At 34.5% G+C, this 22,803-nt stretch overlaps 1 protein-coding gene across 1 annotated transcript in view; it reads right to left on the minus strand.

Moving 5' to 3' along the window:
• Positions 1–3,951: 3,951 nt before the first annotated feature.
• LOC139870680 (uncharacterized) overlaps positions 3,952–22,803 on the minus strand; it is a 32,456-nt gene continuing 13,604 nt past the window's right edge. Inside the window, exon 3 of the mRNA XM_071858461.1 lies at positions 3,952–4,212. Within this exon, the coding sequence (XP_071714562.1) occupies positions 3,952–4,212 (261 nt within the window). The remainder of the gene's footprint in view (positions 4,213–22,803) is intronic.

Below are 22,803 nucleotides of genomic sequence, written 5' to 3' on the forward strand. Positions count from 1 at the left end.
TTCCTCCTCTTCCGGTTCTGATTCTTCTTCCGGTTCTGATTCTTCTTCCGGTTCTTCTTCGGGAACTTGTGAATCAGTCCAATATATATTCGACTCTTCGTTATTATTAGGTGAGTCAATGGGATTTGTGCTAGAGGTAGACATCTATCACACAATATCAAACATGTTAAGAGATTAATATATCACATAATATATACATGTTAATAATATATAGTTTCCAACAAAAATGTTAAGCAATCATTTTTAAAGAAAACACGGTTGAAGTCCAGACTCACTAATACATCCTAACAAACTCGATAAGACACACTAATGCAAATTTTCTGGTTCTCTAAGACCAACGCTCGGATACCAACTGAAATGTCCCGTTCTTATTGATTAAAAACGTTCCATATTAATTGATTTCGTTGCGAGGTTTTAACCTCTATATGAGACGTTTTCAAAGACTGCATTCATTTTTAAAGCAAACCATAACCTTTATTTCATAAATAAAGGTTCAAAAAGCTTTACATAGATTATCAAATAAGGATAATCTAAAATATCCTGTTTACACACGACCATTACATAATGGTTTACAATACAAATATGTTACATCGAAATCAGTTTCTTGAATGCAGTTTTTACACAATATCATACAAACATGGACTCCAAAACTTGTCCTTATTTTAGTATGCAACAGCGGAAGCTCTTAGTATTCACCTGAGAATAAACATGCTTTAAACGTCAACAAAAATGTTGGTGAGTTATAGGTTTAACCTATATATATCAAATCATAACAATAGACCACAAGATTTCATATTTCAATACACATCCCATACATAGAGATAAAAATCATTCATATGGTGAACACCTGGTAACCGACATTAACAAGATGCATATATAAGAATATCCCCATCATTCCGGGACACCCTTCGGATATGATATAAATTACGAAGTACTAAAGCATCCGGTACTTTGGATGGGGTTTGTTAGGCCCAAAAGATCTATCTTTAGGATTCGCGTCAATTAGAGTGTATGTTCCCTAATTCTTAGATTACCAGACTTAATAAAAAGGGGCATATTCGATTTCGATAATTCAACCATAGAATGTAGTTTCACGTACTTGTGTCTATTTTGTAAATCATTTATAAAACCTGCATGTATTCTCATCCCAAAAATATTAGATTTTAAAAGTGGGACTATAACTCACTTTCGCAGATTTTTACTTCGTCGAGAAGTAAGACTTGGCCACTGGTTGATTCACGAACCTATAACAATATATACATTTATATCAAAGTATGTTCAAAATATATTTACAACACTTTTAATATATTTTGATGTTTTAAGTTTATTAAGTCAGCTGTCCTCGTTAGTAACCTACAACTAGTTGTCCACAGTTAGATGTACAGAAATAAATCGATAAATATTATCTTGAATCAATCCACGACCCAGTGTATACGTATCTCAATATTGATCACAACTCAAACTATATATATTTTGGAATCAACCTCAACCCTGTATAGCTAACTCCAACATTCACATATAGAGTGTCTATGGTTGTTCCGAAATATATATAGATGTGTCGACATGATAGGTAGAAACATTGTATACGTGTCTATGGTATCTCAAGATTACATAATATAAAATACAAGTTGATTAAGTTATGGTTGGAATAGATTTGTTACCAATTTTCACGTAGCTAAAATGAGAAAAATTATCCAATCTTGTTTTACCCATAACTTCTTCATTTTAAATCCGTTTTGAGTGAATCAAATTGCTATGGTTTCATATTGAACTCTATTTTATGAATCTAAACAGAAAAAGTATAGGTTTATAGATGGAAAAATAAGTTATAAGTCATTTTTGTAAAGGTAGTCATTTCAGTCGAAAGAACGACGTCTAGATGACCATTTTAGAAAACATACTTCCACTTTGAGTTTAACCATAATTTTTGGATATAGTTTCATGTTCATAATAAAAATCATTTTCCCAGAATAACAACTTTTAAATCAAAGTTTATCATAGTTATTAATTAACTAACCCAAAACAGCCCGCGGTGTTACTACGACGGCGTAAATCCGGTTTTACGGTGTTTTTCGTGTTTCCAGGTTTTAAATCATTAAGTTAGAAAATCACATAGATATAGAACATGTGTTTAGTTGATTTTAAAAGTCAAGTTAGAAGGATTAACTTTTATTTGCGAACAAGTTTAGAATTAACTAAACTATGTTCTAGTGATTACAAGTTTAAACCTTCGAATAAGATAGCTTTATATGTATGAATCGAATGATGTTATGAACATCATTACTACCTCAAGTTCCTTGGATAAACCTACTGGAAATGAGAAAAATAGATCTAGCTTCAAAGGATCCTTGGATGGCTTGAAAGTTCTTGAAGCAGAATCATGACACGAAAACAATTTCAAGTAAGATTTCCACTCGAAATAAGATTGTTATAGTTATAGAAATTGAATTAAAGTTTGAATATGATTATTACCTTGTATTAGAAAGATAACCTACTATAAGTAACAAAGGTTTCTTGATCTTGGATGATTACTTGGAATGGATTTAGAAAACTTGGAAGTAAACTTGCAATTCTTGGAAGTATTCTTGATTTTATGAAACTAGAACTTTTGGAATTTATGAAGAACACTTAGAACTTGAAGATAGAACTTGAGAGAGATCAATTAGATGAAGAAAATTGAAGAATGAAAGTGTTTGTAGGTGTTTTTGGTCATTGGTGTATGGATTAGATATAAAGGATATGTAATTTTGTTTTCATGTAAATAAGTCATGAATGATTACTCATATTTTTGTAATTTTATGAGATATTTCATGCTAGTTGCCAAATGATGGTTCCCACATGTGTTAGGTGACTCACATGGGCTGCTAAGAGCTGATCATTGGAGTGTATATACTAATAGTACATACATCTAAAAGCTGTGTATTGTACGAGTACGAACACGGGTGCATACGAGTAGAATTGTTGATGAAACTGAACGAGGATGTAATTGTAAGCATTTTTGTTAAGTAGAAGTATTTTGATAAGTGTCTTGAAGTCTTTCAAAAGTGTATGAATACATATTAAAACACTACATGTATATACATTTTAACTGAGTCGTTAAGTCATCGTTAGTCGTTACATGTAAATGTTGTTTTGAAACCTTTAGGTTAACGATCTTGTTGAATATTGTTAACCCATTGTTTATTATAACAAATGAGATGTTAAATTGTTATATTATCATGATATTATGATATATAATATATCTTAGTATGATATATATACAGTTAAATGTCGTTACAACGATAATCGTTACATATATGTCTCATTTCGAAATCATTAAGTTAGTAGTCTTATTTTTACATATGTATTTCATTGTTAATACACTTAATAATATATTTACTTATAATTTAACATAATTAACCAAGTGTATCAATATCTTAATATGATTCATATGTACCTAGTAAGACGTTGTTATAACGATAATCGTTATATATATCGTTTTCGAGCTTCTTAAATTAATAGTCTCATTTTTATGTATATAACTCATTGTTAAAATACCTAATGAGATACATACTTATAATAAAATCATGTTAACTATATATATAACCATATATATGTCATCGTATAGTTTTTACAAGTTTTAACGTTCGTGAATCACCGGTCAACTTGGGTGGTCAATTGTCTATATGAAACCTATTTCAATTAATCAAGTCTTAACAAGTTTGATTGCTTAACATGTTGGAAACACTTAATCATGTAAATAACAATTTCATTTAATATATATATATATAAACATGGAAAAGTTCGGGTCACTACATCATCATCCTCTAGGTTCGGCAAGTACTCGAGAGGTTGCCCTATATCCAACTCAGGGCCTAGTAATGAATCCAGACGTAAGTCTGACGGCATCTCCGGGAGGGATAAGTCAGGGAAAGTCTCCTCGTCAGGTATGCTCCCAGTGATCTCAAATGCCTAGGCCGTTGGTAGCTCCACTAAAATGGGAATAGTGACTAGGTGACAACCCTCTGGTAACTCAGTGACTAGAACTAGCTCGGCGACTGGAGCAGGCGGTGTGATGGGAGTAGGAGTAACATGTGCAGGCATAACAGCTGAGGCAACTGAGTGAACTGAGTCCGGTGTGGAAAGCCTGGGCATAGCTTGTCGTGTCGACTGAACACGGCGCAGTAGCCTAAATGAAGACGGGCCAAGAGTACTGCGTGGCATCCCCTCGTGCTTGAGGTATGCTCTCAGAGCTTTGTAGAGTCTCTACTGATCTCTGAGTAGCGCCCATGTGACGACCCGGAAATTTTTAACCAAATTTAAACTTTATCTTTAAATAATTTAATGTTTTCAACACGATAAGCAAAGTCTGAAATGCTGAGTCTAAAAGTTTTGGAACTATATTCATGTAATCAATTATTCTTTGACTGTTCTCGAAGATTCACGAACAATATATATATAACTTAATGTGCATATATATATATATATATATATATATATATATATATATATATATATATATATATATATATATATATATATATATATATATATATATATATATATATATATATATGATTTCAAGTTATTTAGTAAACGATAGTAACATTCTATTATTGATTTAATTGATATTTAGATAAGTTAACTAAAACGTTTAAGATGAACCAGTAAAACACTAATTTGCTACAGTATTTTTGAATTGCTACAGTACCCGAAACGCTACAGTGTTTTCGAAAATCACTATTTGCTACAGTAAAAAAAATGAAAATGTATATATGTATATGTATATACTACGAGACGATGATTTATAGAAGCAAATAACCAAAACACTTAATTGGTTAAAGCTACACTTCGAGTGACATATTTTATCAATGATTAAGTTTAATTTTTAATAAAGGTACACGTCGCGTAACGAAAAGTACTAGTTTTCTAAGCGTACGAAAATGTATTCGAGAAATCGGAACCGGGACATAAGTCGAGTGACAACGTACGAGTCATCGGAACAAAAATTACAAATCAACTATGCATGTGAATTTAATATAATATATAATTAATTATATAAATTAAATATATTATATTTATAATATAAAAACATGTCGATAAACAATGAGACAAAGGATTATGAGCTGGAAATGGGAGCCATGCGATCGCATGTCATCCCCTCACATAAACCATGCGATCGCATGGTGGGTGGGGACAGGTTAGGATGTATAAAACTCGAGGTTTGCTGCCGAATTATTTTTCATTTCATCAATCTATCTCTATGTTCTCTATATATTATTATTATTATTATTATTATTATTATTATTATTATTATTATTATTATTATTATTATTATTATTATTATTATTATTATTATTATTACTACTATTATTATTATTATTAAGATTAATATTATTATTAATCTGAGGGTTAGGAGTATTATTATTATTATTAGTATTATACATAAAATACTACGACGAAGTTATGAGCGTGTCACTTTCAAAATGGGTTTTCAAGCGGAATAGAGCTAAGGAAATTATGGGGTATAGCTATGGAGATTATGGGTAATGTACGTGGGTATTATTGGTAAGTTAAACCTAGTGTTTATCATCTCTGTTGCGTCTACGTACTTCCCTGCAATATTGAATCACAATATTGATACGTGAGCATTCATATCATATCTTTTATATATTAATTGTGTATCCATGTCTAGTGCTCGAGTAAATATATTTATGCATGCTTGTATGCTAATTTTTGTCGTTAAACAATTTATAATGAATCACGAATTAAATACATATATTACTGATAAAAGGTTTATGATATGCATGCTTTTGAAAGCTGGCGAAAAATCAATAACTTTTCATTTAGAAATCGCGTAATTTCGATGAACGAATTAAAAGATATGGTCAATTGAATTATGATTGACGTTAATTGGAATTGCTTTTGAATCTACAATTAATATTTAAACAACTTGTTTGTAATATTGATAAATTGGATTTTTGAATATTACCAGCCGAGTAAATGAATCCTTATATAAGGCACGTCTCGTTTTGTTGAACTATTGTCAAAATTAACTTTTTAAAACGACTTTGGATAACTTTTGTATGTCGATCTCGAGCATTAGGATTGTGATACACTATGACCTAGCTTGATAGACATTTATTGACCAACATATGTTCTCTAGGTTGAGATCTACGGTTATTTGGTAATTCGAGTTTTGGTCACATTTTGGTGAACGACTTTATATGCTGCTAAGGTGAGTTTCATTTGCTACCTTTTTAATTGCTTTTACAATCTATATTTTTGGGCTGAGAATACATGCACTTTATTTTAAACGCAATGGACACAAGTACATACTAAATTCTATACCGAGTTTGAACCGAAAATCCCTTAGCTTTGGTAACTAGTAACTGCCAGTTATAAGAACTGGTGGGCGCGAGTAGTAGTATATGGATCTATAGGGCTTGACATCCCCGTCTATTCCAGGTATAGAAACCCTAGCCTGAACTATAAAACAGACGTATGCTATTTGAGTTTAGTACACGTTGGTTTGCGTGTACTGTACATGTTGGTTGCATGTATGTTAAAACAGGGGTACTTATTATAACGTTAAAGCTTAGTTACCAGGGTGATCAATCTTGTAGAATATTTTGATAAACATTTCTGGATGAAACAACTGAAATCTTGTGATCCACCTTTATGTACAGATTATGCAAAACATTAAAACTATGAACTCACCAACTTTTGTGTTGACACTTGTTAGCATGTTTATTCTCAGGTTCCCTATAAGTCTTCCGCTGTTTGCTTATATGTTAGACAAACTATGTGCATGGAGTCTTACATGACATATTTTTCAAGGAAACATTGCATTCACCAAATCATCACCATGTATCTTATTTTGACTGCATTGTCAACGGAAGTACTACTGTAAACTATTATTTACGGTGATTGTCTATATGTAGAAATCATCAACTGTCGAAAACCTTTGATTTAAATATTCATTTATGGTGTGCCTTTTCAAAAGAATGCAATGTTTACAAAACGTATCATATAGAGGTCAAATACCTCGCAATGAAATCGATGAATGACGTGTTCATCCATATGGATTTGGAGCGATCGTCACAGCCCATGCAACATCAGGGTTACTCAAAGTGGCTCTGTAATGTATCACTATCTTTGGCTCATGCGTATCTGGCAATTGTGTGTGCTCGGCCGGTCTCCTGGCTAAACGTCTAGATCGTTGAACGAGAGGAGCTGGCGGTGCTGTGCCGATATCCTCCTCAACGCTCTCCAATATCAATCGCCTTGGGCCTAGTTGCCCTGTTGATGGCCTGTTCTGATCAGCACTGCTTCCGGGAGAGTAAACTCTAGGAGTCCTCCTCCTGCGAACTGTAATGTAAGTTGAAGCTCCTGAACTTGGCATTTCGCCTGAACACATTCAACAAACTTGTAAGTACTAAGTGCAAGTATGGCGCTTAGTTGTTAGTACACAAATAATATCTTAAGACTGAAAATAATTGAAATAAAAATAAATAATTAATAAAAAGGATAAGTAAGGGGTGCCTTCCAAGAGCGCTTTGTTTATCAAGTCGTTATAGCTCGACTTTTCCTTGTCAGATCTTCAGAATGGATCAAAGGAGAAGAGGTGCTCCTCCTTATCGTGGTCTTCTAGATAAGCTTTCAACCGGTGGTCATTAACTTTGAAGTTACCAGTAGGTCCTTCCAATTCTATGGCTCCGTGTGGAAAAGCGTGTACAACTTTGTATGGGCCACTCCATCTTGATCTAAATTTTCCCGCGAACTTCTTGAACCGAGAATTGAAGAGAAGAACTTTATCTCCAGGGGAAAACTTTGTAGGGATCAATTTTGCATCATGCGTAAGCTTTGTTCGTTCCTTGTAGATGTATGACGTTTCATATGCTTGGTCTCTCAATTCGGCGAGTTCGTTCATTTGCATTTTCCTATGTCTTCCGGTAACTGAGGGATCGAGGTTGAAGGTCTTCAGCGCCCAGAGAGCTTTATATTCAAGTTCCAGCGGAAGGTGACAAGCTTTTCAATAGATCATGTGGTAGGGTGTAGTTCCTAGAGGATTCTTGTAGGCAGTCCGGAATGCCCACAGAGCATCATATAGTTTCTTAGCCCATTTATTTCCATGATGGCTGACAGTTCGTTCTAAGATTCTTTTGAGTGCTCTATTTGTGACCTCTGCTTGTCCGTTGGTCTACGGATGATAGGCAGTGGACATTTTGTGGGTAAATCCGTATTGTTGCATCACCTTCATAATTTGAGTATTACAGAAGTGTGTGCCTCTATCACTTATTATCGCACGGGGAGCTCCAAATCTGCAGAAGAGTCTCTTCAGGAAATTTGTGACGACTTTGGCATCATTAGTCGGAAATGCTTGAGCTTCGACCCATCTGGAGACGTAATCTACTGCTATGAGGACATATTCTTTCCCGTTAGACTTTGGGAATGGGCCCATGAAGTCTAATCCCCATATATCGAAGATTTCGCAAGATTGGATATTAGTCCGAGGCATCTCGTTCTTCATGGAGATAATACCTTGCCTTTGGCATGCGTTGCAACGCTTTACAAGATCTTGCGCATCTCGAAATATAGACGGCCAATAGAATCCTGATTCGTAGACTTTTCTCGCGGTTAAATTTGCTCCATGATGACCTCCAGTTGGTCCATGGTGACATTGGTGAAGAATCCCTGCTGCTTGCTTTTCATCTACGCACCTCCTGATTATCTGATCAGGGAAAATTCTAAACAGGTGAGGATCTTCCCATTAGTAATACTTGGCATCCCTGAAGAACTTCCTTCTTTGGGAGGTACTCATTCTCTTTTGTACTACTCCGGCAACTAGGTAGTTGGCCATGTCGGCATACCAAGGAGTGTCAGTAAATTGTGATCCTATGTGAGTTTGTCCTAAACTCATAAGTTGTTCTTCTGGAAATTTATCTTTGATATCTTGTTTAGCAAGTTTTTCCATCACTTGGTTCTCTAAACGAATAAGATGGTCTACTGTGACGTTCTCTGCTCCTTTCTTATCTTTAATCTCAATATCGAATTCCTGAAGGAGTAAGATCCATCGTAGGAGTCTTGGTTTCGCTTCTTGCTTAGTGAATAGATATTTGAGGGCTGAATGATCTATATAGACTGTAGTCTTAGACAGAATGAGATAGGAACGGAATTTGTCGAAGGCGAACACTATGGCTAGCAGCTCCTTCTCCGTGGTAGTGTAATTCTCTTGAGCTCTGGTTAAGGTTTTGCTTGCGTAATAGATTGGATGAAAGTGTTTATTTACCCGTTGTCCAAGCACAGATCCAACTGCAAAATCACTCGCATCACACATGATCTTAAAGGGTAGACTCCAATCAGGAGCTATCATGATGGGCGCATGTGTTAGCTGTTCTTTCAGATAGTTGAATGCTTTTCGACATTCTTCATCGAAGACAAACGGGACTTCCTTCCCTAGGAGATGAGTGAGAGGTCGTGTGACCTTTGAAAAATCATTAATGAAGCATCGGTAAAAACCGGCGTGTCCTAGGAAACTCCTTACCGCTCTTACAGTGGTAGGTTCTGGAAGTTTAGTAATGGTCTCAATATTAGCCTTATCAACTTCTATTCCTGCATTTGAGATCTTATGTCCTAAAACTATCCCTTCTTTTACCATGAAGTGACATTTTTCCCAATTCAGAACTAAATTCGACTCTTCGCACCTGGTGAGCATCTTGTCAAGGTTTGAAAGGCATGAATCAAAGGTACTACCAAAGACTGAGAAGTTGTCCATGAAGACTTCCATACAACGCTCAATCATGTCTTGGAATATTGCTACCATGCATCGCTGGAATGTAGCTGGTGCATTGCATAACCCAAAGGGCATACGTCGATACGCAAATGTTCCATAAGGATAGGTAAAGGTTGTTTTCTCTTGGTCCTTTGGATCGAGGGGAATTAGAAAGTAGCCGTAAAAACTGTCAAGGAAACAGTAGTATTCATTTCCTGATAGACGTTCCAACATTTGATCGATGAAAGGTAATGGAAAATGATCCTTCTGGGTTGCATTGTTTAGTTTACGATAATCTATGAAAACCCTCCAACCGGTGACTTTCCGAGTTGGAATAAGCTCATTATTCTCATTTTGAATTACGGTCGTCCCTCCCTTTTTGGGTACCACTTGAACAGGACTGACCCATGGTGAATCAGAGATGAGATAGATCAGACCGATATCCAGAAGTTTGATTACTTCTTTCTTGACGACTTCTTGAATCATAGGGTTAACCCTTCTTTGCCTCTGAACTGAAGGTTTGAAATCATCTTCCATGAAGATCTTGTGGGTGCAATAGTTGGGGCTGATCCCTTTGATGTCGGAGATCTTCCAAGCAATTATCTTCTTATGTGATTTCAAAACTTGAATCAATTTTGCCTTCTCTTGTGGCATGAGGTCTTTCGATATGATCATAGGGAGTTGCGATTCTCCTTCTAAGAATGCGTACTCCAGATTGTCGGGTAACTTCTTTAACTCTAATTCCGGAGGCTCCTCGATAGATGGCTTCATCCTAGCTACCTCCTTTCGGTCTAACAAGTCATACTTCTCCTGGAATTCTGATTCTTTAGTAGCGGTCACTGATGCTATCTGTTCTTCATTTCTGGAAATTGTCCTTCTTAATGCTTCCTCTTCAGAAACATCTTCTTTAGTTTTGAAGGTAGGTTCGGGAAATTCCTCACGGTCTTCCCTTGACTGGGGTTCCTGATATACCGGAATGAAATCTGTTTCTTCATTCGGTCTTCTCCTTAATATAGGTAAAGGAATGCCTTTTTCTAGCGGTGCTATTTGAATAGTATTGCCAAGCAAGTTACTTTCAGAGAGGGGAGATATGTGTTGACTAAGGTTCATGGCTGAATGGTTGTCGAGATTTCCTTCAGGAGGTGTAAAGAATAGGTCCTTAGAAATTTTGATCTTGACTACATATAGCCATAGTCTCTTCCAGGTATTCGTTGACGAGTTCTTGAAAAGAATCAGAGAGATTCACATCTTCTTCCTTAGGATGGTTCATGAGGCGATCAACATTGAATGTGATTTCTTCTCCTTCAACCCTTAACTTTAATGATTTCTCATGAACATCAAATATAGCCTTGGCAGTATTCAGGAATGGTCTGCCAAGAATGAGTGGGACCTTCGTGGTTTCCTCAATATCCATAATGACGAAATCAACGGGAAACGCGAACTTATCCACTCTAACTAGGACATCCTCAGCTATTCCCCGAGGAATTTTAACTGATCTGTCCGCGAGTTGGATAGTCATTCTGGTTGGTCTTAAGTCATTTAATCCAAGCTTTTTGAATAACGAATAGGGCATTAGGTTTACACTGGCTCCTAAGTCTGCTAACGCATTGCTAATTTGGACATCTTGCAGGTAGCAAGGTACCGTAAATCTTCCTGTATCTCCTAACTTAGGGGAAATTCCATGTTGTAACACTAACGATCATTCTTCACTTAACGGCAAGCTAACTATCTCTCTTAATCTCTCTTTATTTGAAAGCAGTTCTTTGAAAATTTTAGCACAGTTTGGCATTTCTACTAAAGCATCTACTAGACGTACATTCAAATGAAAATTCTTAATAATATCCCAATACTTAGCGAATTGCGCTTCTTGTTTTTCCTTCCTAAGCCTACCTGGGAAAGGTATGCGGGCGCGTGGAATAATTTCCGGGGCCTTAGGAGAGATAGGTTCCGGTGGATTTACGACTGGGTCAATTGGCACAGGTTTCTTATCGGAAAAATCTTGTATGGGTATATTAATAGTTGTCTCCTTTCCTCCTCTTGTAATTACTAGGGCATCAGACTCACTACACTATATATCAATTTTAGTGGTTAATCGTTTAAGCGTAAGCTAAAAATTAGTGATTAATTCTTCAAAAGTCTTTATTAAAGTGTCGAACTTGTTCTGGCATTCTATGACTTGAAGGTTTATCATATATTTCTTTTTCATAAATTCAACTAAAATTTCCTTCGAGTGGAGAGTAGGTTTGTGTAACGGGAATATTATATTATGCTCCGAGCTATTTTGCTGTTTGTGTGCCCATCTAGGGTAAGGATACCTTAGATTAGTTCTAGTAGCATCGGAGTTTCTAGGAATTGGTAAACTTTGAAGAGTGAGGGTGAGATCTTGTAACCTGGTTTCCAACATTTTTACCGTATGAGCGAAGATGACATCCTTCTCAGCAGCTTCATTGTTCTAATCTTCCTGTTGTGCAGCTACTGTGTCTAAGAGATTCCATGCTTCATCTGCTGTTCGGGACATGAAATTGCTTTGCGAGGCCATGTCTAGGAGAGACTTATCATCCTTGGTCAAACCATTGTAAAGCGTACAGATTATGTCTGCCTGACTTAACGAATGCTTCGGACATCTTTTAAGCATCATCTTTACTCTATTCCATGCTAGACACACTGACTCATTTTCTTTTTGAGAAAAGTTTGTGATGTCATTTCTTAGACAGACAGGTTTGCAGGGAGGGTGGATAAAATTTGTTTAAAAATTTAGTGGCTAAATCCTCCCATGTATGGATTGAATTCGAGTTAAGTTCGTCAAACCATGCCGAAGCGTGTGCGGAAAGTGAATATTGAAAAAGATGAAGTTTTAAAATGTTTTTCTCATTTGATTCCTTCTTAAAAGAGTCAACCAGACTGATAAATTTGTTTATATGAAAGTTCGGATCGTCAGTCGATAATCCTTGAAATTTACAGATCATACTGACTAGTTTAATCATGTGTGAACTGATTTCAGGAATTCCTTCGGTTCCTAAGGTGATTGGTCCTTCTCTTTCCTCTAAGCATGACTTATGCATAGAAGCAAGGGTATCTTGTTGTTCCATTTTTTTTAGACTTTCTGTTTTAAAAGTAACTTTTAGAAAATATTAATTTACTAAAAGGATCGATAATTTAATAAAAACAATTATTCTTGAAATTCGGTCGCTAACCAGATCGGATACCTTAACTGTTAGGACTTCTCACAGATTACTCGTATCGAGGTAGCCAGGCCGACTACGAAGAGGCAGGATCCTTTTGGTTCCAATATAATTGGAGACTGTTTGGAAAATCCAACAACCAAGTCCGTGTATAATTGTCTTTCTTAGACACCACCAAACAATACTTCGTCTGTTTAAAATCTTTCTCGATCAAAATATTCGATCCCCGGCAGCGAAGCCAAGAAGAAAGAGTGCAACTGATATGCCACTAACAGACGGTTTTATTTGTGTGGTGTCGTTAAGTCGCAGGATGTCCGATTCGGTAGCACACAGTGTCTTCGTTTATTTATATTTTGCGGGGCCTAAATTTACTTTTACTTTCTAATGTGTAGAAGGTGTAAGTTAACCTAGTGTCATATTTTTATACTGATTAACAAATTGAAGATCAAGTGGATAATTGTCTTTTAGTTAAATTACCTGGATAAAAGATAGTAGTTGATTTTAGCTAAAGGTCCTAAATGTAGAAAAATAAATAAAGTGGAAGGATATTCGGAGTATGCAGATCAGGGAAATGTTGAACAAGATATCAGTATTGGGTTAGGGAAAGGTAATTATGCTTATGTTAAGACTATGCTTGGAATGATATAGATCTGGTTGGATGAGCCAGTTACACAGACCTACTTATCTTTGAACTCTCGGAGTTCTCTTTGAGCAGTGAGAAGTATGTCACTTGGTTGTATAACTGAAGTGTAACAATACCTCGGAGGTTATCCTTAGTAGAGTACTAGGTTTATTAGTGAGTTAAGCTCTAATCCTAAACCTCGTTATCAGTTTAGGTAACTGAAGAACAATGTGCCGTGTTGATTGAACACTAATCACAAACGGAAGGAGTCCGTCGGTTTAAGTTGGCAAAACCTTAAATGAAAACCAACAACCATTCCATCATACTAATGAGATCTCAACAATTCAAACATTATACAGCATCACAGTTAATATACTAATAGTGAAACAGATAGAAACCTAATGAATACCTAAACAGTTGGTATGACTAAGACCTAGGGCAACAATCAAACAAGAACATGCAATAGGCTTGGGTCATACAGTAAAGGCACTAACTAGATCTTAACAGCTCATAAGAGGTCTCTTCGGAACAGTCAATAGGCATACTACATGTCTCAATTCCTAAGTTCCGTGTCCTAAAAGTGCATTAGATGCCTCTCGGGAACTCCAGCCATACCGAGTTCATAGAATCTTCAGATACAGTATAACCAGGGGTCTTAATCCTATGAAGTCGCTAATTTTATATAGGTGGACAAGTCCTGATCTAAAACTAGGTTGGTCAATCCTTAAGATGCTAGCATACAAATCTATTAGACTTCCTAGTTCTGTATTATAACAGTAATCGTACTAAATTAACATAATTACGCTAACCCAAACTTTTATCATGGCAACATAAAGATAAATTAAGCTATCATGGCAATATCGGAATGCATTATTAAACATAAAAAGTAAGAATACATGTTTAATACAAAAGACAAGTGTTTCGGACAAAAACCTGAAAAGGCCGAACAAATCTGCCCGAGATCGCAGGGACTCGCCGGGATATCCTCCGGAAAATAAAAGCTAAGCTAGCTACTACTAAAACTAACTAAAAGATTGAAAATATAAAATGAATTGCAATTTTGAGTTTGTGTTGGAATGGATGGAGAGAGCCCTTTAAATAGACCTCATTTTTTCCTGCAAATGGCTGGCAGGCCGTATGGCAGGCCGTATTTGGCAAGCCGTTTGGCATGCCGTATTTGGCAAGCAGTTTACATGGCAAGCCGTATTAAGGGGCCGTTTGCTGGACCGTTTGGCAGGCCGTACCCCATACTGGCAGGCCGTATGGAAGGCCGTATGGCAGGCCATTTTTGGTGCTGGTCAGCCTTGATTCACTGGATCGTAACTTGATTTCTTGTCTTTCACCGTTTTTGTTCTAGAATCTTCGTTTTAGCTCCGTTTTACTTGATTCTTTTTGCATCGCCTTTGTAATTACTTAATCTACAAAATCAACTGAAAAAGCGATAATTTTGCCGACAAAGTTTTAGTCTTTATTGTTTTAGGGCTTAATTTAGGGAGTAAAAACGTGACTTTTTGCCCGATATCACACCGTCTTCGTAATCACTTGTTCTTCAATTTTAACCAATGAAGCGGGTATTTTGGCGATAAAGTTTGGAACTTTATTGTTTTTGGGCCTTAATACCGGGGTGAAAACGTGACTTTTTAGCAGATATCATGGATCGATATTGAAACATAAAACAATTGTGGATTCGTAATTTATGCAACGAGTATAGAGTTGGGGTTTTAGATATTCAAGAAACGAAGCTTACCCAATTGGACCTATTTAATGTGAAGTCTTTTTGGGGTAATTATACCTTTGAAGTGGCAAGATCTTGTGCAATGGGAAGATCAGGAGGCCTCCTCACTGTATGGGAACCTTCTGTTTTTTGAAAAAACTGTATCATTTCCTTTGAGAACGTTTTAAGTATGTTGATGTGATGAAACATGACTAGGAACTTCGAGATCAACAGGTTTAATTCAAACAAAGGCAGAATTAGTGAATCAAACCAATCAAAGTGAATATGGGTAGCTTTTTGGGATTAAATTAGTCAAACTACAACAAGGATTGTGATTAGATTAACGCCTAGAGCTATTATTCACTACCAGGAGTGATTTGGGTTGACTAATTTAATCGTAATCACTCGTTACTCGTTCTCTTTATCAATACAGTAGAAAAAATAGGAGATAACAACATCAGCAATTGAACATCACAGGTTGGAGTTTGTTGTTGGGGTTTTGATCTAGAAGAACACAGACAACTGTAGCAGCAGAAATTTAGGTTCGTTTGGTGTTTTTGAGTTTTTGATTATAATGGTTTTGAAGTGGTGATCGGTGGTGGTAGTGTGGAGGTTAAAGATGATGGTGATTTGATCGGTTTAAAGTAGCTGCAGTACTCGTGGGTAGTTCAAGCTTGGTGATCGTTTGATGATGGTATTGATGGTTGTGTTCTGACGGTTACAACGATGGTAGTTAATATGGGTGTGGGTTAAGTGATGGTTTCTTTGTACACAATTTGAAAAGAAAGAGAGTGATATATATAGAGAGGTATAGAGAGAGAGAAGAGAAAGAAAGAGGTGGTGATGGCGGGTTGCATGTGTTGAGTAATGGTGGATCGGTGATGGTGATTCATGGTGGTTTCTCCGATGGTTAGTGGTGGTGGAAGGTGGAAGCACAAGGTGGTGGTGTTAGGATATGATGGTGACGAATAAAAATAGAAGAATGATAGTGCTCGTTGGTGAGGCGATTATCAAAGGTGGTGAGTGTGGCTACGGTGGTTTGAGCAAAAATGAGTTTAAGAACAGGGTACTGGTGAAATTTCATCTTTTTCTGTTTTTCATTTCTTTCAATTGCAATACAGATAGCCTACTATATTCTAGTTATCGAATAATTAATGTTAGTACAAGTGATTTAATTGGTTTGTTTGTATTGAGAATTTGAATTCCATCGATTACACCTTTTGCAGACAACAGGTACAATAATGAAAAATAAAAAGTGAAAACGATTGTTAACAGATTTGGCTGTATCTTGTGATTCTCTCTACAATCGTAATCGGATTAGAGTTAGTAAACAAACTTCATAAAGTTTGATTGGGACATGAAATAGAATACCAAGATATCTGTATATGTAATTTGTATAATAATCTGTATTTTATGTATGTATACGTATTCATATACATCTATAATTGTATATCTTGTTTATATCTCTAAATCTATATTTTATATGTATACAGCGTATTTATATATATATATATATATATATATATATATATATATATATATATATATATATATATATATATATATATATATATATATATATATATATATATAACTGTGTTTATATATTTGTTTTAAATTCTTAATTTTTTTGATATAACAAGTAAAAAATATATTAATACTATTAATAATACTAATAATAATATTACTAAGAATAATATTATTGAATAAGAAATTAGCAATAATAAATGATAACTATTAATATGATAATATTAATACTAATAAAAATGATGAGTTTTAGTAATAATAATAATAACTAATCATAACAATAATTAAAGTTTTATCTTTAATCATTCTTATAATAATTTTTCTATTTAATATCTTTAATTTAATAATCATAACTTTTTAATTAGAATTGTAACAATAATAATTACATTAATATTATTAATACGGATATTAATGTTAATAGTAATAATGAAAGTAATACCAATATTACTATAATAATTATATTTTTAATTTATAATTACATTTAATAATAATTATACATAAAAATCATATTGGTTTATTTATAGATTTGAATTTAATTATTTTGTATTTTTTTTACATACTTAGTTTATATTATATTTTATTGTTTCTAATTATTATATATCTTTACATTTATATAGGATATATACATATTTATTTACAAACAATAGTTCGTGAATCGTCGGCATGGTCAATGGTCAAATATATACATGAACACAGTTTGAAGGTTTTGAGACTTTAACATTACAGACTTCGCTTATCGTGTCGAACTTATGTAAAGATTAAGTTTAAATTTAGTCAGAAATTTCCAGGTCACTACAGTACCTACCCGTTAAAGAAATTTCATCCCGAAATTTGATTAAGGTCGTCATGGCTAACAATAAAAATGTTTTCCTGACGAATATGAGTTGATAAATAGAGTTTTATCAATATTGATTAATATAGATAAAAAGATTTGATTATGTGAAGCGTACGAGTGAAGCTATCACAAAAGAGTGAAATGAAGTAAATAGAGGTTCGTCTTAACTTTTGACATAGTCACTGCTGAATTCTGGAATTCAAGGAATTTAAAGAAAATCTTCGAAATCTTTATAAGATTTGACTCTTCGGTAAATAAGAAAATTAGGATCGTCTTTAATTAAATGTGGTCATCTGTCTTGATTGCTTTGTCTGATATTTTGCTATAAATTCACCCTCTTTGTTTCCTTATTTCCACAACTCGATTTGACTTGTCAAATTATCAGAAGTCACGAGAAAAGATAGGACTATCAAGAAAATATGCTCTTGATATGTTTATAGATTAGATAGAATGTAAGAGTCGTGTAACATGGCACATGATGATGGTACTGAGAATCATCACGTTCCATTAGAAACTCAGCATGAATTACTGTAATATAATCACGTTGATCAAGTGTCATTATATTATACTAACTCATGCTTCAGTTCCCAACACTACTTCAAAAACATTCACAATTTAAACCCGAATTTTAAAGAAATTTAGAAACTAAAGTAGTTTCCTTTATGATGTAATATAGATAGCACGAAGAGATATATAATTTCGGACGAGAATATTTATGAAAATATCCTCAGAAATATCGAAGATATTTATGATGATATTTTGGAATTTCTAAGTTCGATGGTTGATGAAGAAAGATTTTCCGCAAGATTTTAACATGGGTACGGAGCTAGATATTCGTTGAAGGTTTCACCGGATCCAGAATGACCTGGTTTCTTTGAATATATGGTATGGTCCTTGTTTTTGGCCTTGTTCTCCTTCTTGGTTTGCTCAATCTGTTTTTCAGCATTAAATTTTCTATTGAGCGTTCCTAACACTCCTTTCTTTATCATCAAACTTTTGGCATTTTAGACCATCTACAATTTTTCTGTTTCCTCTGCATTTAATACTACGATATCTGAATCATCGGTTATCAATCTGAGGTGATTTAAGGAGAATTGTGTTTTTAGATGATTAAACACTGATGGTAATAAGGTGAAATATAAAAGGTTCCCCGGTAACAATAAAAGAGCATGCATGTATATCAAGGTTATAATAAGACTAATCCGGATGAAGAGTCGGAGTTGACTTGCTGGAGCTGTGACAAAATTGGCTAATTTGAAAAGGAAATTGCAAAGTTATTTTTGGTAATAATAACGTCAAAGAAATTAGCACAGCTACATGTTAAATGTTTACTCGGTTTCCGAGAGTTTTTCAGGTGCATAAATATATGCATAAATCTTTTCTTCCGTAGATGAAGTGCGGTTGGTTCATCCTCCCGATTGAAGTGTTTTCAAGAATCAAGAAAGGTTTGAACGCAGATTGTAATCGTCAAGATACAAATGAGGTTTAAGATGAAATCAAGTGGCAAACTTGAGGAAATATTTAACTGTAGTAGATGTAATTTATTTAAAATCCTTTAAGTCAAAATGTGTTGTATTTAATATTTTCTACTCTTTTAATACTTTTTAATTGTCCATAATAGTATTCCAAATTTCCAATAGTTCAATAGTTCAATAGCTCCACCAAAACTAGTATATTTTAAGGAAATAGTCATATAGGAACAGTTAGCTAGGAACAGTTAGCTAGGATTTGGTTAATATAGTTTTAAAGTTTTACGTAGTTAATTAATTGGTTACTAATCAATTTTATTTTGTTCATTATTTTCTTCATTATGCCACTTGTTAAATCTTGACTTGAATTTATGATCGGTCAAAATCCGAATATGAAATTGAACTTGGATGAAAATAGTTGTTCTTTGATGAACGGATACGTATATGTGTGAATTTGAGCAGTGTTGTTAATGACTGCTGAATCTGAATTGAAGAATGTACAGTGTAACTTATTAATGTGAGATCTAAATATTTCTCGGGTATTACCTACCCGTTAAAATATTTTCACCATTAACAGTTTGTACGAAAGAATTTTTAATTACAATCTTTATGAAAATATACTTACATATATATTTTATTCAGATATAATCATGGATTTAATGAGTCAATATAATATTAGACTCATTTGATTTTTGGTTTGAGCTAGAATAAGTAATCTCTAAAACTATTATGAACCACATATTCTTCGCAGAATATTAATGAAGTTATGGATCAATCCTTCATCGTTCATTGTTGTTGGTACTCCTTGGTATCTATGGTGCGTATGATATCGATGTTCGTGGGACAGATTGTGAAATTGAGGCTTGGGATGCGGATGTTGTTGTTGGTGGTACTGTTGATGCCGGTAATGTTGCTGAAGCTGGTACATTTTGCACCATATTTTTCCAGGCTACAACTCGGGTGCGAAGCTCGTTGACTTCTTCTATTATTCCGGGATGATTGTTGGTCGGAATGAGCGGATGAATAAGGTTTAGAATTTTAGATAGAATATAATCATGGCGAGATATTCGGGTAATGTGGGTGAAAATGGTGTTTCGGATTGGTTCGCCGGTGAGTGCTTCAGGTTCTTCGCCAATAGGTGAATTCGGTTAGTGGAAAGGATTGCCTTCTTCTTGTCTCCAATGATTGAGTAGACTACAAACCCATCAGATGAATTGGGGATGGCTGATTGATTGATTCATTCTGGTGATGCTGCTTTCGGAGCTGGAGTGGGACTCCATATCGGAATCCGAGGGACTTAAACTAGTTGTGAGTTCCATTGCGTACGATTGAATAAAGGATTTTTCGATATGAAATGATTTTCGGATATCAGATGATATTCTAATTACATAGAATATCTATATATATAGAACAAAAGATTTCGTGGATTACGGAGGAATTTACGAAATATATCAGGCAAAGTTTATAGTAACAGATATACTAAGATATGGATTAGCAGATACGCTAAGATATGAATTTTGTCTATACACTATTCATGCATTCAATGCAGTAAGATGTGTCTAGACTAAGAATGGTAAGCAGGTAATTTAGTAAGGATGATAAACAGGTAATTTTCGACACAAAATGATAAGCAAAACTTTTGACATGCAGACACGGTTAAAGTCCAGACTCACTAATGAATCTAAAAAACTATCAGTTAGACACACTAATGTAGGACCTGGTTCGCTAAGACCACCGCTCTGATACCACATGAAGCGACCCGACCTAATCTAACTGGACAAAGTCTTCAACATATGGTCCCATTGCGAGGTACTGAACTCTATATGCCATGAACGACTCCATGTAATATCTTTAAAATGAGCAAATGCACAACAGAAGATTTCTTTCGGACCTGAGAATAAACATGTTTGAAAAGTGTCAACCAAAAGGTTGGTGAGTTCATTCGTTTATCATAAAACAATAAAATTCATCATTTTGATAGACCACAAGATTTAAATCATGCATGGTACAAATGGGCCCGAATCCTATACCCACCTGTAATGTACATGCGATATCTTTTAAATACAGTACACCTTTCTCGTGTACGAAATCATCTTTCATAAATCTTAGTAACCGTACACATATCTTGTGCACAAAAATAACATACACATAACCTGTGTTGTGACGACCCGTCCAAATCCATCTGGACGAACACGTCATTCATTGATTTCTTTGCGAGGTATTTGACCTCTATATGATACGTTTTGTAAACATTGCATTCTTTTTAAAAGGTACACAATAAATGAATATCAATTTCTAAAGTTTTCAATGTTTGATGATTTCTACATATAGACAATCACCATAATTAATAGTTTACCATAATACATCCGTTGACAATGAAGTCAAAATAAGATACACAGTGATGATTTTGTGAATGAAAAGTTTTCTTGAATAAAGCATGTATGACTCCATGCACATAGCTTGTATCACATATAAGCAAACAACGGAAGACTTCTAGAAACCTGAGAATAAACATGTTTAAAAATGTCAACACAAAGGTTGGTGAGTTCATAGTTTTAAATGTTGTGCATAATCTGTATATAAAGGTAGATCACAAGATTTCAGTTGTTTCATCCAAAAACGTTTATCAAAAGATTCTACGTAACAGAGCACCCTGGTAACTAAACTTTAACGTCTATATAATAAGTACCCTTTGTATAATAATCCTTAATAATACACGCAAACCAACGTATACGCTTCTCAAATAGCATACGTCCGTTAAAAGGCTAGTGCTCTAGCTCGGACGGGGATGTCAAGCCCTATGGATCCATATACTACTACTCGCGCCCACCAGTTCTTATAACCGGCAATTACTAGTTACCAAAGCTAAGGGATTTTCGGTTCAAACTCAGTGTAGAATTTAGTATGTAATTGTATCCATTGCGTTTAAAATAAAGTGCATGTATTCTCAGCCCAAAATATAGATTGCAAAAGCAATTAAAAAGGGAGCAAATGAAACTCACCTTAGCAACACACAAAGTTGTTCATCGTAATGTGACTGAAACTCGGGTTATCAAATAATCGTAGATCTCAACCTAGAGAACATATGTTAGTCAATAAATGTCTATCAAGCTAGGTCTAGTCATAGTGTATCACAACCCTAATGCTCGAGATCGACATACAAAAGTTTATCAAAAGTCATTTCAAAAAGTCAATCTGACTTTAGTTCAAAAAATTAGACGTGCCTTATATAAGGATTCATTTACTCGGTTGGTAATATTCAGAAATTCAATTTATTAATCTTACAAACAAGTTGTTTAAATATTAATTGCAGATTCAAAAGCAATTTCAATTAACGTCAATTATAATTCAATTGACCATATCTTTTAACCCGTTCATCGAAACTATTCGATATCTAAATGAAAAGTTATTGATTTTTCGCCAGCTTTCCAAAAACATGTATATCATATACCTTTTACCAGTAATATTTGTATTTAATTCGTTATTCATTATAACTGTTTAACGACGAAATTTAGCATACAAGTATGTATAAATATATATACTCGAACACTAGACATGGATACATCATTAATATATAAAAGATAAAATATGAGTGCTTACTTATAAATATTGAGATTCAATATTGTAGGAAAATATGTAGACGTAACGGAGATGATAAACACTAGGTTTGATTCATAAATATATCCCCGAACATTACCCA

The sequence above is a fragment of the Rutidosis leptorrhynchoides genome, chromosome 10 (genome assembly GCF_046630445.1).
Source record: "Rutidosis leptorrhynchoides isolate AG116_Rl617_1_P2 chromosome 10, CSIRO_AGI_Rlap_v1, whole genome shotgun sequence".
NCBI classification, from domain to species: domain Eukaryota; kingdom Viridiplantae; phylum Streptophyta; class Magnoliopsida; order Asterales; family Asteraceae; genus Rutidosis; species Rutidosis leptorrhynchoides.